This window comes from Mandrillus leucophaeus, unplaced genomic scaffold, assembly GCF_000951045.1.
Source record: "Mandrillus leucophaeus isolate KB7577 unplaced genomic scaffold, Mleu.le_1.0 Scaffold1469, whole genome shotgun sequence".
Lineage (NCBI taxonomy): Eukaryota > Metazoa > Chordata > Mammalia > Primates > Cercopithecidae > Mandrillus > Mandrillus leucophaeus.
In genome coordinates, this window is record NW_012101442.1 from 40,700 (window position 1) to 59,809 (window position 19,110).

The following is a 19,110-nucleotide window of genomic DNA, read 5'->3' on the forward strand; positions in this document are numbered from 1 at the left end:
TCGATATGAGATTTGAAGAGGTTGCTATCCCGAAAACATTTGAGTTACTAGCAGTACAATTATTCTACTGTCCAAAGACCATGAAGAGACTGAGGGAGAAAAAGTTCAGATCTTTTAGTTTTCGCTTGTGTTTCTATTATACCTTGCACACTATCTCTATACCACAGGAATTGTCTCCATGGCTCTGTGCTCCAATCTTCTCAACTCTGCTGATCACTCCAAGGGGAACATCAAGGATAAAATGTGGGTCCTAGGTTTAAAAATTAAGATCAATGTCTATTAGTGTCAGTCAACAGTTTTCACATTTTAAGTCTTTGCTGGGTTACAAAATATGTTTGTTTACTTCGCATTTCCTCTCTGTCCCAGCTAAACTGAAGTCTGATTGATAGCATTCCTTATGAAATATATATTGAGACAACAATGGAATTTCCCCCCCAGGTTTAAGCAGTACTTTAACAGCCTTTGTTTTCAAGATACAAACATCTGTTTAAAGATGTACATCTCAAAACTCAACCTGTGGTTATCTCAGGGTAATGGGATTTCAGGGGTCTTTTTACATTCTTCTTTTAGTGCTCCAAAGTGTTTCTTTTAAAATAAAACACACTTTAAAAAACTCACCCTCTCGACATTTTTGAAGTACAGCTTAAAGTCTGTCACTGTCAGGGTTCCACTCACTGCTCCCATAACTGGACAGATATACATGACATCTTTCACTGAAAGAAAAGGGCCAAAGTAGCAACTACTGCCATAGACAAAACCTAGAACCACATCAATGAAGTGGAAAAAAAACTTGTTTCAAATTCCTTGTCGGCTTCCTTATCAGTTTTAACTTTTTGTTAATATCTATTAAGTGCATGACATATTTAATCCCTATTAGTGTTAAGAAGCTAACATCTATCACAAAGACACCACATCTTCATGTTTTCCCAAAGTGCCATTCCACTGGAATGACAAGAATATACATAGCTATATATGAGTCCAAGTGAGACAACAAAAGGCTTTAATGTCACTGAACCAAATTCTCAAACTACTTCCATTTAACTTTTCTGTAACTCCTTATGTACTGAGAGCCTTCTATTGCTGGGATTCTGGGTATAACTGGAAACAGTTCCTGTCCATGAGCAGCCCATGACCTGTGAGAGATACCACACAGAAAAATCGCCATTATACTAGAGCAGAGGTCCCCAACCTTTTCGGCAGCAGGGACCGGTTCATGGAAAACAATTGTTCCATGGACCAGGGCGGAGGTAGGGGGATGGTTTCAGGATGAAACTGGTTCACCTCAGATTATCAGGCATTAGACCCTCATAAGGAGCATACAACCTAGATTCCTCACATGCGCAATTCACAATAGGGTTCGTGTTCCTATGAGAATCTAACCACTGATCTGACAGGAGATGGAGTTCTGGCGGTAATGCTCAATAGCCCGCTGCTCACCTCCTGCTGTGCAGCCCTGTTCCTAACAGGCCGTGGACTAGTGCTGATCCACAGCCCATGGGTTGGGGATCCCTGTACTAGAGGCTGACAAAAGCTAAAATAAAAATGTGGACATAAAGTACTACAATGAAAGTTCAGAAAAGGATCAATTTAACTCAGTAGGAAAGTGGGTAGGGGGAGTAAGAGAAGGAAAGGAGGAAGGGCACAGTGATAAGTTGTTAGCGGTTAGTATGCCTGGATCAATGGGTGCAGTGAGGACAGTGGAACACGACGCCAGAGAAGTTGGCAGGGAGCGGATTGGCAAGTGCTTCTGTAGGATACTGAGGCATTATTATCATTATCCTTAAAAGATAACTGACTGTTTAAACAAAAACAAAAACTATATATTGTGGGGTTTATAACATATGTAAAAGTAAAACAGATGACAACAACAGCACAAAGGGTGGGAGGGGACAAATGGAAGTATACTACTGTAAGGTTCTTATCCTGTACATGAAGCAGCATACAATCATTTGAAGGTAGACATAAAGATGTAAAATAACTAGTTACATAACAAAACAAACAATTATAGCTAATACGCAAGCATAAGACATAAAATAGAATTCTAAAAAGTAAAAACCCCATAGTCTCAATCCAAAAGCTCCTTCAGCTGATAAACAACTTTGATAAAGTTTCAGGATACAAAATCAGCATACAAAAATCACTAGCTTTCCTATACACCAACAGCCAGGCCAAGAGCCAAATCAGGAATGCAACCCCATTCACAATAGCCACAAAAATAATAAAATACCTAGGAATATGGCTACCCAGGGAAGTGAAAGATCTGTACAATGAGAATTACAAAATACTGCTTGAAGAAATTAGAGATGACATAAACAAATGGAAACACATTCCATGCTCCTGGATAGGAACAATCAATATCGTGAAAATGGCCATACTGCCCAAAGCAATTTATAGATTCAATGCTATTCCTATCAAACTACCAATGACATTCTTCTCAGAACTAGAAAAAACTATTTAAAAATTCATATAGAACCAAAAAGAATAGCCAAGGTAATCCTAAGCAAAAAGAACAAAGCTGGAGGCATCATGTTACCAGACTTCAAACTATACTACAGGCCTACGGTAACCAAAACAGCATGGTACTGGTACAAAAACAGACACACATAGACAAGTGGAACAGAATAGAGAGCCCAGAAATAAGGGTGCATACCTACAACCCTCTGATCTTCAACAAAAGCAAGCAATAGGGAAAGAATTCCTTTTTCAACAAATGGTGCTGGGATAATTAGCTAGCTATATGCAGGTAACTGAAACTGGATCCCTTCCTTACACCATATACAAAAATCAATTCAAGATGGATTAGAGACTTAAATGTAAAACCCAAATCTATAAAAACCCTGGAAGACAACCTAGGCAGTACCATTCTGGACACAGGAACTGGCAAAGATTTCATGACAAAGATGCCAAAAGCAATCACAATAAAAGCAAAAATTGACAAATGGAATCTAATGAAACTAAAGAGCTTTTGCACAGCAAAAGAAACTATCAACAAAGTAAACAGACAGCCTATAGAACAGAAAATATTTGCAAACTATGCATCTGACAAAGGTCTAATATCCAGCATCTACAAGGAATTTAACAAATTTACAAGAAAAAAAAACAAACAACCCCATTAAAAAGTGGGCAAAGCGGCCGGGCGAGGTGGCTCACGCCTGTAATCCCAGCACTTTGGGAGGCCGAGGCGGGCGGATCACGAGGTCAGGAGATCAAGACCATCCTGGCTAACACGGTGAAACCCCGTCTCTATAAAAATACAAAAAATTAGCTGGGTGTGGTGTGGGCGCCTATAGTCCCAGCTACTCAGGAGGCTGAGGCAGGAGAATGGCGTGAACCCGGGAGGCGGACCCTGCAATGAGCCGAGATCACGCCACTGCACTCCAGCCTGGGTGACGAGCAAGACTCCGTCTCAAAAAAAAAAAATTTTTCAAAAGAAGACATACATGCAGCCAATAAGCATATGAAAAAAAGCTCAGTATCACTGAACATTAGAGAAATGAAAATCAAAACCACAGTGAGATACCATCTCACACCAGTCAGAATGGCTATTATTATATTAAAAAGTTATAAAAAACAGATGATAAGGTTGCAGAGAAAAGGGAATGCTTATACACTGTTGGTAGGAGTGTAAATTAGTTCAACCGTTGTGGAAAGCAGTGTGGCGATTCCTCAAGGAGCTAAAAATAGAACTACCATTTGACCCAGCAATCCCATTACTAGGTATATGCCCAAAGGAATATAAATTCTTCTGCCATAAAGACACACTCACATGTATGTCTGCTGCAACACTATTCACAATAGCAAAGTCATGGAATCAACCTAAATGTCCATCAATGCCAGATTGGATAAATAAAATGTGGTACATATACACTACGGAATACTTGCAGCCATAAAAAAGAATGAGATCATATATCCTTTGCAGGAACATGGATGGAGCTGGAGGCCATCATCCTTGGGGATGGGGGAGAAGGCAGAGGAAGTAGGGATTACAAAGGGGCATAAGGAAACGAAAACTTGTGGGAGGTGATGGATATGTTTGTTACCTTGACTGTGATGATGGTTTTTCAGGTGTACACTGTGTCAAAACTCTTCACGTTCTGACAATGACAAACTGAAATAATACTCTAGATGGAGTACTTTACTTCACAATGACCTATTTTAATACTTTGCCTCCAGGAATATATTTTATTAAAAAGTAGAGGGTCAATTTACTTACCCTTTGCAAGCCACTGGAGGAGCATGAAGCATACTTACATCACTTAAGGATGTCTTAAGATCTAACTCTAAGATATTTCCAATAATTTGTACTGGAGTGGGGCCAGGCAGGAGTTTCTCTCTCTGAGCTCTGCTTCCAGAGTGAAAGGAAAAGAAAACGGAAGAGAAAGAGCAATAGGACCGCAGCTAAATCCACTGAAGCCTTCTCTTCTTACTGCAACAACTGTGAGCTTGCAATCCAAGCTTTTATAACGTTCCCTGCTCATTCAAAATATGTATCTGATGTGCAAAGTTGTCAATCACCTACATGAGCTCTAATCTTTTCTGAGCTGACTTTGATTCACTGACAAATTATAAAACTAAAGTGAAAAACAACCTCTTCACATTTTACATTTTAAATCTGTGTTGTTTACTGTCTGAAGAAGAAGCAGGGGCATGACATAATTACCTCTGCATTTTAAACAGATCATTAAGAAAGCAGTATGAGGGCAGAGCTAGAAGAACGCCCAGGGAAGGAACAAAGAGGTAAGAGGACTGCCAGGATAGAATGAAGTCCTAGAACTCAAGGAAATAAAGAATTTCAAAACCAAGGAGAAGATAAGCATGGTCCACAGACACAGACTAGGACATACAGCAGCAGTAATTGATTGGAGGATCTGGTGGGAGAGCCCCGCTACTCAAATATTCTTGGCACAAGATGACTATACTCTGAGACTGAGTGTGCCTCTTTGGGAGAAAGCCATGATGGAAGAAGGAAACAGTCTAGAAAACCAGACTGTCCAACCCAACCAAGTGATGAGATGAATCGGTCGCATCCAGCTTCCCCTCCCATCCACCCATGGCACAATCAACTACTCCCTGAAAGGCCTGGCAATACACCATGGAGGGATATGGAAGCCCTCATGCCATCACCTTTAAAAGCCAGGATGGCAATACAAGCCCTTGCCATGCACCAAAATTGTACTTTTTGGGATCTGATAAACCACTAAAATTTCTTTGCTGAGTTCTCAAAACTGTTATTAAAACATGATATAGATCTCCTATTGATAAATTTTCCTTATACTGAAGGATTCCAACAAAGCAGTGAACTGACATTACATTGAGTGTCTAATCAGCTTGCAGTTCACCAGGAAAAGTCAGGCTCCTCTTCTGTTGGGAACGCCATCAAATACTCAATTGGAACTTAACGGGATCCTCTACAGTCTTCTATCTCTTAGGTCATGATGACACTAATGAGGATGAATAGATCTAGCCCATTTGTCCCCTAATTAAGTTGGTCTGGCTGATCTCCAGCACACACATCACCTCCACTCGCAAATTAAGTGCCATTTCATTTTATGGCTCTCAACAAGCAAAGTGTACACACAAAACTTACCAATGGCTTTAATTGATTCTCCTGGAAAAAGTGGAGCCTCTTCCATCTGTGCCAGCTTATTTCCATCCCTTAGAGCCTGGCAAAAACAAAAAACAAAACAAACAAACAAAAAAACACCAAACAGGAGTAAATCTCACTTTCTGTATACTTGTGAAAAATTTTGATGTTCTGTGATGTCACTATAAGGCTACAGAAGCGTGCAAAATAAGCACCCAACCCCTCAAAAGACAATTTCAAAGCTCAGCATCACAAGACATCATGCTGCATATTCTAGCAAATTGTTACAACATATTTAAATTTCACAGTTAGGAAGCATTAATACAGAAATGGCTTGACATGACAGAAAGATACTGTAATCACTACACAGATAACTATTAAAAGGTGTCTCTAGAATTTGCAAATAAGGTCAGAAAAAGGTTACCTTTTGAGCATGAAACTAATACAAATAAAACCAACATGAGATATAGGTGCTTAGCTAACTGTAGAAATAACCCAGCCTATGAGACAGTTTGGGAAGGCCAGAAGTCTAATTAAAATAACCAGAGAATAGTCTCAGTACAGTACACAACTAAGGAAAGGCCTAGGCTTTGGTACTGCAGCCCAGCTGTCTGTGTGTGTGTGTGTGTGCGTGCTCGTGCACATGGACATGTATGCACAAAGTGTATGACCAGGGACATGAAGAGTGAAGTTCAGTGTTCACCCAATCCAGGCCATGAGAGAGTGTGCTCTCATCTGGCAGGCAGGCAACAGTATTCAATCCCTACTGCGGAGCAGGGTGTTTTCATCAGGCATGTCCCAAGACAATTCACTTTGCAGTAATTTCACACTCACCAAGAAAATTGCTAATGATTTACTAGGTTTCCTGGCTACAATGATGCTAGGAAAAGGATACCTTAGATGGCCAGAAGAATACATGCCCACGTTTTAAAATTAGCAGATTGGCACTGCAGCCCAGTAGCCAGTCCCTTGTGAGCTTGGTTGGATAGTGCCAGATAATTGAGAGGAGGTGAGAAAATGGTGTTCTTGAACTACAAAGTTAGGGACCAAAGCCTGAACTCGGGGCCTACTCCGAGGTACCGCCACCCTGTGAAATGCTGCCAAGGAAACCAGTCACTTTCTCCTCGGCATCTCTGACATAATGTGTCATGAATAAGAATAAGGTGATCAAAACCCCCAGCAATTCCAAAGCTGTATTTCACAGAGCATTACTTTCCCAAGAGATGTGAATAGTCTTAAAAATAAATAAATAAATAAATAAAAGTTTGGGAAATGCTGGGTTAAGCAAAACAAGCTCAGCTGTTTTTTTTTTTTTTTTTTTTTTTTTTGAGATGGAGTCTCGCTCTATCACCAGGTGGCACAATCTCGGTTCACTGCAACCTCTGCCTCCTGGGTTCAAGCAATTCTCCTGCCTCAGCCTTCCAAGTAGCCGGGACTACAGGCGCACGCCACCAGGCCCGGCTAATTTTTGTATTTTTAGTAGAGACGGGGTTTCACCATGTTGGCCAGGATGGTCTCGATCTCTTGACCTCGTGATCCACCCGCCTCAGCCTCCCAAAATGCTGGGATTACAGGCGTGAGCCACCGCGCCCGGCCTCAGCTGCTTTTTTTAGTGAGACATCTTTAGTGTGTTAATGCACACCAAATCAGCAAGAGGGCGCTAGAGTATAATGCATTTCTCATACCTATTTGATCGGGACTGCTTTTTCCACCTGTTAACATCGGAGGCCACTAGTGTTCAGTGGAAAACAGGTCAAATAATACTAAGTTTTCAGCATAATTTTGTAAAGCAAAATATTTTTAAATGGATGTCTTTTATAATTCTAAATTATTGAAAATTCAAAATAGTAATTATTTTCATAGTTGCAAGAATATTTCACTATGTTTTATTAAAGGACTTAAAGTTCAATTTAGAAATACTACACATAGCAGTTTCATCAAATTTTATAAAAGGAAGAAAGCCAAACTATAAATAGCAAATTCAATGTTAAATGTTGGTCAGGGGTATGTTAATTCTACTGGGAGAGCACAAAATGACATGGTCCATCCTCCTCCTTATTGAAAGGTGCATGGTTAAAATAATATAGATTAGGAATCATCATTACCTCCAAACAGTTAATTAAATTCAAATGTTTAGTCCAGACTGGTTTTTAAAGACATTTTCAGCCAAAAGTTTTTGGAAGTTAACACATTAAGGGTGGGTGTGGAGAATGATTAATGGATTCATTTTTATACTCACATCTGTTCTGGAAATATATTTTATGCAATAAAGCATAAACTAACATGTATACTTATAAATGTCTGGTTTTAGAAACACTAAAAGATCTCCAATCTTAGAAGCCTTAATTTTAAAGTCTGCTTTATTGCCTGAACTAGTGACTAATTGTATAGCATCTCACGAAGTGAGAAAGCTACTTTAATCAATATCAGAGTTTTAAATTACTTCAAATGTTATATTGTTAAAGCGAAATATTGTAATGGCTAAATATTATCATGTATTATACAGACTTAAGTTTCTTATATGTTAAAATTAAATGGAAGTAGATTATTTTGAAATATAATTACTAAAGCAAGCTGCTTTAATCAACTGAATCTAGAGGAGCTCAGGAAAGGTATGACTCTCTCTAGAGCAAGCCACATCAAACATTTTAAAGTCCTCAATCCAGGACTAATAAAATGTTGCATATAGGAGACAGAGGTGATTAGGACCATTTTAAGAATACACAATGCTCTCAAGATAGAAGTTGAAAATCAAGCATTTCTCTTCTCTTCCCATAGTCATGTCAAGTTTGGCTTGAAACTTCTGTGTATTTATATGTCAGTGAGACATAGTAAGGCAAATCTCTCACTAATGATAAATCTGGGACATGCTTTTTAAATGGCAAAAAAGAACAACTATTGGAATAAAACAAAGATGTGACCCAGTTGCTTCAGATCTCCCCGTAGGAGATTCCTTTTGTAAAAGAAACACATTTAGCTTTAGCATAGAAACTCAAGAGGAGAAGAGTTTTAAAAGCTTGGAGGTTTTTTGTTTGCTTTGGTGAGTATAGTAGATTCCCTTTATGAAGCTGCTGTTAGGAGAAGGGACTCACACTTATGCTACGTTAAGCTTTTACTGCAACTACGAGGTTGCACAGGACATGATTTGACCCTTGATTTATCCAACCCATGTTCAGCACAATCAAAGGATGGAATATTCTTAGGAACTAAATTTGATTTCATAAACACACCCATTCCTCTTGGTGCCGTGGCTCAAAGTGCTGCCCAACTGGGGAACTCCCTCTGATGACCTCATCCCAACTTTGTTCCAGTGACCCTGAAGGTCTAGCCGAAGTCTGCCAGCTCCCTGAATTTGTTCCTGAGGGCTCCAGCCCACCCAACAACCCTGGCCTCTTTGCTACTTTTCTCCTTAGCCTGAATCCAAGCCACCAGGTGGATCGTTTATATAATGGTTGCATGCCAAAAGCAGTGGCTTTCAAACTGGGCTCTTCAAGTTGCTTCCGGGGTCACCAAAGGAGGGTGGGGCTGGATGATGGTGGACAATGGTGTAGCTGAGCACCTGGGGCATGCCACACATCCCTGGAGCTGCTCTTCTCTTGGTTTCACATAAGCATTGGGGAAAGTACTGCAGCTTTAAAAGACTCCAGAGAGGGTCTAGAGGTACTGAGCAGAGTAAGCACTCAAGAATACTCTATGAATAATTTTGTATTCTGATTAATATATGTACCAATTCCACAACTATCTACATGGTACCAGGTACTGTGTTGGGCACAGATCATGCATATTTGAAGAAAGCAAAGTGTGCACCCTCAAGGAGCACCCTTAGCATATGTATCTGTCCCCTCTATGTCTATGTAAAGGCACTGAAGAATCCAACCGTGATGGAGGGTCATTAACCCCATCAATAACCCTATATGGGCAAACCGAGAAACACAGACAAACAAATTTCTAGTTGACAAAATGTTGGATAAACCAATTTTTGCAAATAATGTCATATGGAATCTAGCATATTTGGACAGGAGGGCACTACTATTGTGGTAAAAGCATCTGGAAAGCTTTGATTATCTAGAAGTCTAGAATGAAATGGCTTCTAAATACATGATCTGTAGCTACAAACAGATGAACATGTAGAACTTGCCACCTGATCAGCTTCAGCTTCAGAAGGGTAGCCATTGTGTTCTTCCTGAATCTCCTGCACAGCACCAGGTGCATGGACAAGAAAAAGCAAAGAGGAGAAAGAGAGACACGTGCAAACAGACAGGTGAAAGGACAGAATTTCTTTTTTAAGGAGACAGTAAGCATGTAAAAGTCGACACACCTTTCATGACTTTGCAAATCACAACATTTTCCCCCTTGGAGTTAAGGAAATAACGTGTAGGCCATCTATAGCATCCTCAGCCTAAAATGGAGTATCTACTCTGTGTTTGTGTTGGGGTAGAAAAATGAAAAGCAAACAAACATCACGAATTTCAAAGAATGTACTGTCTTTTCAAAACCAAGCAATACACAGCATATAGCAAAGAAACAAAATAACAGGCACATAACGTGCTCACAGAAAATAAAGCATACCACAGAAACCTGGCAAAGGGCAAAGTCAAGCCAAAATACAAAGGCAGTTTATAGACATGTATTTTAAACACAGTAAGTATTCATATTACATTGCTCAGGGATCAATTCCACTGCCCACATGCATATATCACATGCTGGAGATTATATATATATGTGTGTGTGTGTGTGTGTGTATACACATATATACACGTCTGTTTCTTATTGCTTATTGCTAATTAAATTCTGTGATTTATAAATCAGTATCATATTAAATATTTCTAATTACAGTATCAACACACTTCCAAGAAACAACGAAAAGGCCACACATCTTTATTTAATTTTTTCCAATCCCTTTAAAGGTATACTGTTCTTAATTTCTTTATAGAATCTATTATTTTTTGAAACTTTAAAAACTGGGCTTTTTATTCAGCAGGTGGTAAAAAGAATATGAATACTGAAGATGACAAGATTGTAATCTCTTTTTAAAGTTCTATCAAGTCTCTGAGGCTAAAAATATTCAAATTAGCCTATATATATTTTTGCTTCATGAAACTTTGGTTGCAATGACTATTGTTTTTACAAAGGCAACCAGTGAAGAAATAGTAAAACTTTAAAAGAATTTACTATTTCCCACCTTCCATTTTTGTCAATCAAGTCCAATAACTCCTTAATGTACTTTTATACTCTATCATCAGATTGAATTCAGTGCACAGTTGGTATAGTTTAGCACACTTCAAGGCAGTGTAATTTTTCAGTGCAGCCAGTTTTTTGAAATTTCCATTTTTTAAATACAAAGAAAATTGAATCATTAAGTTTTTAGAAACAGAAAGCTCAATGAACAAAAAATACAACATTTCAAAGTTCATGCAAGTGTAAAGCCAAGCACTAATATTTAACAATGTGAATCAATGAAAGAAAATGATTCTCATAAGCAAAAGAAAACATGGTGAAAACAAGACTAAAGAAAGGAAAACCAACTAGAATAACAAGACTTAACTTGCTTATTTTTGTACTACTTCGTTGGCTTCAATAAGATTAAAACTTTAAAACTGAAGTTATTATACTATCAAAATCCACATTGTTTTCCTTGAATAGAAATAGGTTAATTTTCTGTCTGTTAAATGCATGCACATTACCAATCTTTGTCTTGCTTTATGAATATTCTGAAATAAAGGGAAGGAAAATCATGAGGAAAATATAAGCTGTAACCCACTATATCTGTATTTTAAAAAATAGTAACTGGGATTGATTTTGCTAGATTTAACTTCAAGATTAGCACTTCTGCTTTTTGGATTCAACATGCAAACACAAACATGACTTGAAATCTTACTTAGATAGGACAGCCAACTAACCATTTTTTTTAGTTGCTAAATTCTGTAGCATGAATTACACAATAAACAAGATTAAAAGAGACCTCAGTAGCCCTAGCCTTATAACCCCAGTCATGAATATCCATTTGGTCATGATTCATGTAGTACAACAAAAGTCAATATTGCACACTGGTAACAATTTTAGCATCCTGCCCTCACACACATTGGCTTTTATTGCACATAAAAACATTGTAACAAATAAAGCGTTTCTAGTGAACACTTAAAGCTATAACACAGCAGAGCAAATTGATCTGAGTGATTCATAAAAACCAGTGAGAAGGTAAAGAACACTAAATAGACTAAGTGTTCGATAAAGCACAGACACACACAAGTAGGAGGCCCATCTGCTGAAAGCCAAATATCCTTACCCTTATATCAGGCCTCCTGAAAACCTGTTAGTTAAAATACAGAATATCATCATCATGGACATGTTACTATTGACCTGTGAAAGATGCCATTAAGTTCAACAGCCCATTCCCTAAAAAACATCATAATCCTCTAAGTAAAACCAACAAGATCAATCCTAACACATTTGCCCTCTAAGTTTCATTCGATATCAGATCAATCCTAATACATTTGTCCTATAATTTTCAGGGAAGTCTATGATTTGGAGAAACGTGTCGCCCTTAGGCAAGACTAACTACATTACCTTAAACGAAAACTCCTTCTGTCAAGTGCTATTACAAGCTATTGTGAACAGGCTGTGTTCAAAAAGTTCATTAGTTTCCATTTGGAATACTGAATGCATTTTCCTCAAAAAACCAATGATAAAAAAAAAAAAAGGCAGTTATATGTCCAAAGCAGCCCAGGAAAACATAACCAAAAAACCACAGAAATCCCCACCTTGGACCCAGAGCAAGCACAGCTCAGCTATATTGCATTGATGGTATCATAAAGCTGAGTTAACTGCAAAGCTTAACCTGGTTTCTATTGAAATTACATTTCCAATTCATATTTGGGACTCCAGAATTAAACTCCCCGATGTGGCCGCCACTGAGAGGAGGGTGCCTGCTCCCCGCCCCAGCACCAGCTGCATGGCCAAAGGGGAGCTCCAGGCGGGAAGAGGTAAGTGGCTGTTCCTGGAGGGGAGGGAAAGCCCAGTTTTATTCAGCAAGGACATTGATTTTAGCAACAACATTCTTGTTGTGCCTGAGGCCTGTGAATCCTAATTGAACATGCAGCATACACATTCAGAAAGCCCTGGTCAGAAGGAATGGCAGGAATTTTTAAAAAGCAAATAGTTGTAATAGCCTGGGAAGATTTTAACCATCTGTGTTCCCCATTCCAAAGTTGGAAATCCTATCTTCTGACCACTGAATGTTCTATGAAAACAAATCATCAGAAAAGAATCACTGGAGGTTCTTACTAGCTTTACGGTTTCACTCAGGATGCATAAGATCACATGACACAGATTCAAAAAAATCATTGTATTATCATTAAAATAATCTTTGAAGTCATTAAAAGGTATCTGAATTAACTGATGGTATAGCTAAAAGACAAAGTCTATACATAAGTTACTAAACACAGAGTATTCAGACTAAGAAGCTTAAATTTGTCTTTTTGTGGGAGGATGGATATGTTTACCTTAATTGTGGTGATGGCTTTATATGTCTGTATTTATGTCAAAGTTTATCAAATTGCATACTTTAAATATTTGAGGTTTATCATTTGTTAACTACACATCAAGAAATTTGATAATAAATAAAAGTAGTATATGCTTATGGTAATAAAAACCTCAAAATAGTAAGTCTCTCAGAGCTTCATTCCCCAGTAATAACCACACTTAACTAGATCTATTTTTAATTCTGAGAATTGCTTCCATTGTGATAGTTATGCTTCCATTTCTTGATTTGTCAACTTTAAACAGTGTCTATTAACCTCCCATTTTAAAAGATGAGAAAATTAACTCTCGAACTACTACCTCCCTCTTCCCAATCTCTGTTGATTGAAATGCTAATTTTGAGTTCTTTTGTTTTCCTTCAGCAGCTGCTGCATCAGAAAAAACACTCATGATTTTTATGTTTCAGATACTCTTCTAAGCACTGTATTAACTCATTTTATTCTCAGAACAACCTCATAAGATAAAAACTATTATGGACGGGCGCAGTGGCTCACACCTGTAATCCCAGCACTTTGGGAGGCTGAGGCAAGGGGATCACTTGAAGTCAGGAGTTCAAGACCAGCCTGACCAACATGGTGAAACCCCATCTCTACTAAAAATACAAAAAATTAGCCAGGCGTGGTGGCAGGCACCTGTAATCCCACCTACTTGGGAGGTTGAGGCAGGAGAATCACTTGAACCTGGGAGGCGGAGGTTGCAGTGAGCCGAGATCACACCACTGCACTCCAGCCTGGGCAAGAGCCAGACTCTGTCTCAAACAAAACAAAACAAAAACAAAAACAAAAAAAAAAACAACTATTACTGGTCCCATGTTTTGACAAGAAAACCAAGGCGCAGTTTAAGTAACCTGGCTGAGTTCAAGGTGGCAGAGCAAGTAGTTAAATCCCGGAAGTCTAGTTCTGGATTTGTGCCCATAACAACTCTACTATACTGCCTCAGCATGGCGCCTCTATCGTCAGACCGTTTAAACTACAGCCCTAAACCTATTTTGACTCCTCAAATGTTAAATATCTCTTAACTCCCTTCAGGTTTTTTGAAGAAATCAATACCACTAACCCTTCCTCCACCTCTCTACCTCCCAACCTCCATTCTGTAACTACAATTAATGTTTTGATGCTTTGTCTATAAATTGATAGTAAAAACTGAAAACTAAAAAATAACATTCACAATAAAATCTTTATGAAAATATTGTCCACTGCAGAACCAAATTGTGCAATTGAACCTTGATATGATTTGGACGTTGTCCCCTCTAAATCTTGTGTTGGATTCTAATCCCCAGTGTTGGAAGTGGGGCTTGGTGGGAGGTGTTTGGGTCATGGGGTGGATCTCTCACGGCTGGGCACTGTCTTTGAGCTAGTGAATGAATTCTTTTGAGATCTGGTTATTTAACAGTGTGTGCCACCTCCCGCTGCCTTGCTCCCACTCTGGCCATGTGAGACAGCAGCATCTCCTTTGCTTTCCACGATTGTTAGCTTCCTGAGGCCTCCCCAGAAGCCACGCAGATCCCAGCACTATGCTTCCTGTTAAACCTGCAGAACTGTGAGCCCAGTAAACCTCTTGTCTTTACAAATTACCCAGTCTCAGGTATTTCTTTGTAGCAATGTGAGAACAGCCTAACACAAACCTCATATATGGGAGTTATAACTCCTTGTCAATAGGCCTTTGCCACTAGAAGGAGAAACTAACTTGAAAAAGGGTGCAAAGGGGTGAGATGATAATCTGCTTTTAAACTCACATAATTCTTTGCCTACTGCCATGAAATCCTCAGTGTTCTTGGTATTGTTGGGGGGAGAAGGTCAATGGAGGCTTACCCAAAAGTCTCTCAGTTGATACCTATTATGTTTTCTCTGGATCACCATGTCCCTCTCCTGAAATAAGCCATTTCAGACACATGCACAGAGCTTCATTTTCTTCTTAAATGTTTCTGATGGAAGTCATAGGAGAATAAGTTGTAAGCCAGGAGGCCTGGAAGCCAGCTCTCGCTGATGATACACAGCTTCCTAATGCCTGCATTCTGGGCCTCACTTTCGACACATAAAATGAGGGGAGTCTATGGGATGACTGCCAGGACCCTACCAGTTCCCAACTCCCAAGGATTCGGGGTATCTAGGCCTCATTAGAAGACTAAAGAAAACATCTCTCAAACTGAGGCTAAGGGAGACAAATCGGCATAGTGGTTAAAAGAACACACTCCGGAGTGAACTCCCAGCTCCAGCACCTACTTACTGGCCACAGGACCTCAGGCGAGCCGCACCCCTCGCTTGGAATCTTAGTCTCCTCTTCTCTAAATGGGAGATGTTGAGTGCACCCCTTGCAGATTGTTGGCAGGGTTAAATCAGTTAAGACAATTGTACCTGGGGTGGATAAGTAACCTTTTCCAGTTGATGAGTCTCAGCTGCCCCAACTTGTGCCACAACTATTTTCACACATCCCACATCCCCTCCCTCAACTCCTAAACATGTCAAGAACCTATGAGAAGGTGCAAAAAAACGTTGATAGTGATCTTAATCTATTTAAGAAAGCAAGCATACAGCGCCAAAGTTAATGTTACTGGCCCTTGTCGTGCTCTAAATGGCTTTCACTAAATCAAGAAAAAGTAACAAAATTCAAATTTGTGTGAAAGTTTGTGTTGGGAGTAAAACTCCCTTCCTCTGTCCTTCAGGGCACTCCCAAGCAGTGAGGTGAGGGCTTCTGTTGACCACTTGCTTTGGGTGGACTTGGGTAAGGGAGCCGGTATACTTTGCCCTTCTAGGATCTGCCTGCCAGAGAGACCCTGAGAGTATAGCCTGGTCTTCCAAGCCTGTGGAGATTTCACCTATGTGGGCCCTGCCCGGAGAGATTGGCTGCAGTTGTCCAGGGCTACCTTTGGGTGCACATGTTTAACTCTAGAATGATGAACGAGGCAGCCCACCTAAATCAGCCCCTCCCAGCCAACTTTGGTCAATGAATAAAGCTGATACTTTGGTCTAAACTGTTTGGCTCCAGTTTTAATTCTTGATAAGGTAACAGTTGACACCCTGAAATCCCCAAAGTGTGAAAGTATTTCAGAAAGTTTTCAAAGGCAGCCAGTACTAGTACTACAAATAATAACAAGCAGTTACTGGAGGCTTACTATTACACCAGGTACAGTACTAAATGCTTTGTGAGTTAGCTCAACCCTCCCAGCCACCCATATGACAAACAAGAGAACTGAGGCAGTGAGAGGCGTGGTAACTTGCCCTAGGCCATACAGCCAGCGGCAGCACAGCAGGGATTCAAACCAAAGCTGGCTGGCTTTAGCAAGCATGCTCCTGACCCCAGCACTGCCCCACCTAAATCTGTTTCGCTTTTTGAGGGGGCTGACGAAGACCCTTAACTCCCAGAATGCCCTACTCTGCCCTGCTCTCTCCTTCCACCACAACTTGTTTACATGTCTATTTTAACACTTACCACAGGCCAACTTGTACTGTAATTTTCTGTGTCTCTTTGCCTGACTATGAACTCCATGCAGCCCAGCCCAGCCCAGCCCCTTGCACATAATAGGTACTCACATCATCTTTCTGGAAGTGGAGTAGTGTTCAGCAATGACAACACACTCCTCTTGTATTTGTTCTTACACATTATATTTTTGTAGAGTAATAGCGTACAGTAAATGAGCATTTGTGTTCCATCCATATGTCACCTCATTTAATATATTCAATCTCTGTTTTAATACCCATTATACAGATGAAGACACTGAGACTCAACAAGGTCAACTAACTTGTTAGGCAGCTTGTTAGTTACGGGGCTGGGATTCAAGGTGAGGTGTTCTGACTCTAAATTTTATCTTTTGGATAAAGCACATGAGAAAATTCTAAGTCAAATAAATATCAGCTTTTTTATAAACTAGTTGTCTTTGAACTTATGCCCCTAAGAGGCTTCTTCTCAATAAAACATTGTAATATTGGAGTAAAAACTCCACTATTTTCTGCCTTAGGCATAAAGTCTATAAATATTTTTGCTTTAGCAATCAGATTGCTACAAAATACGTATTTTTTAAAAAAAGGTTTTACTCTGCTAAGAAGTTGGGACTGTCAGTCAGGAGGAGATGGTTCTTGCTCTAGTAAAACTAAGTATGTTTATTGAAGCCTCAATAAACAGAAGTCTATGCAGGCCAATAAAAATCTAAAATAGTCTTCCCAATACATTTTTTAACATCATCATCAAAATACAACCCTGGGGCCAGGTGCAGTGGCTTACACCTTGGCTTCCCAGTACTTTGGGAGGCCAAGGCAGAAGGACTGCTTGAGTCCAGGAGTCCGAGACCAGCCCAGGTAACATAAGGAGACCCCATCTCTACAAAAAATAAAAATTAGCTGGATGTGGTGATGCACGCCTGTAGTCCCAGCTACTCAGGAGGCCAAGGCGGGAGGATCACTTGAGCCTAGGAGGTCAAAGCTGCAGTGAGCCTTGATGGTGCCACTGCATTCCAACCTGGGCAACAGAGCAAGACCCTATCTCCAAAAAAGAAAAAAAAAAAAAGTACAACCCTGGTTTTTGGGAAATTAGCCACACCTAAACCTTACCTGATACCTTTGTCAAATCTTGACTGAAACAATCACTCTTAAGGCCCACCATAAAATGTGGCAAATGAGCTGTTCGTTTCTATCCTGGCTGAAGTATGCTGGCCCAATTTCCATTTACAAAAGTAATGAATATATTGTTAATTGACTAGTAGAAGGATAATTGTTGATATTCTTGCTGTTAACTAAATTTATTATAAGAAACATAATAACTTCTAACATCTTTTTTAGCATAACTGTATTTTTCAGTTGTTATAAATACAATGATACAAATTTTTACATGCAATATAGAATCATTCAGCAGTCTAAAAATCTTGACTTTTAAAATTAAACTTTAAATTTTGGGATAATTGTAAAACCACATGCAGTTGTGAGAAATAATACAGATTCCATGTACCAGTCACCCAATTTCCTCAATCGTAGCATATTACAAAACTATAGTACAATATCAGAACCAGGATATTGGCACTGATTACAATCAAGAGGCAGAAAAATGTCATCACTACAATGAACTCTACTGTTGACCTTTTATAGCCACATCTTACTCCCCTCCCTGCTTTCCTCTCTTCTTGGCCCCTGTTAACCACTCATCTATCTTTATTTCTATCATTTTGCCATTTGAAGAATGTCATATAAATGAAGTCATACAGTATGTAACCTTTTGGTACTGTCATTATTTTACTCACGTAATTCCTTTAAGATTCATCCAAGTTGCTTGTGTGTATCATTATTTCTTTTTATTGTTGAGTAATATAGTCCATAGCATGGATGTACTACAATTTGTTTAACAATACACCTGATGAAGAACATCTGGGTGGGTTCCAGTTTTTGACGATTATGAATAAAATTGTTAAAAACATTCATGTACAGGTTCTTATGCAAACATAAGATTTAATTTGTCTTGGACAAATGCCCAGGAGTACAATTGTTCGGTCATATGGCAGGTGCACATTTCGTTTTTAAGAAACTGCCAGACTGTTTTCCAGAGTGGCTGTACCATTTTACATTCCCATTAGCAATCAGTGAATAATCTGGTTCTCCACATTTGGTGGTGTCACTTTTCAAAAATTTCTAACCATTCCAATAGGATGTAGTGATATCTCACTGACTTTAATTTACATTCCCCTATTGAGAAATGATCCTGAACGTCTTTTCACGTGCTTACCTGCCATGTGTATATCCTCTTTGTTGAGATGCTTCATATTTTTTGCTCATTTTCTAATTGGATGGTTTGATGTTTTTACTGTCGAGTTTCAAATATTCCTTATATATTCTAAATACTAGTCATCTGTCAGATATGAGGTATGCATCTATTTTCTTCCACTCTGTAGCTTGTCTTTTCATCTTAACAGAGTCTTTCATAGAGCAAAAGGTTTTACATTTTGATCAATTTTTCCTTTTATGGATTGTGCTTTTGGTGTAAAGTTTAAGAAGAATGATTTACCT

At 39.2% G+C, this 19,110-nt stretch overlaps 1 protein-coding gene across 2 annotated transcripts in view; it reads right to left on the reverse strand.

Moving 5' to 3' along the window:
* MTMR1 (myotubularin related protein 1) overlaps positions 1–19,110 on the reverse strand; it is a 65,258-nt gene that overhangs the window by 38,018 nt on the left and 8,130 nt on the right. The window contains exons 2-5 of one of the 2 annotated variants that reach the window (XM_011974578.1): positions 11,871–11,894; positions 5,588–5,663; positions 619–713; positions 143–250 (exon numbers count right to left, since the gene is read on the reverse strand). In XM_011974578.1, the coding sequence (XP_011829968.1) occupies positions 143–250; positions 619–713; positions 5,588–5,633 (249 nt within the window). In that variant the 5' untranslated portion in view covers positions 5,634–5,663; positions 11,871–11,894. The remainder of the gene's footprint in view (positions 1–142; positions 251–618; positions 714–5,587; positions 5,664–11,870; positions 11,895–19,110) is intronic. The other variant, XM_011974577.1, reaches the window with a different exon arrangement.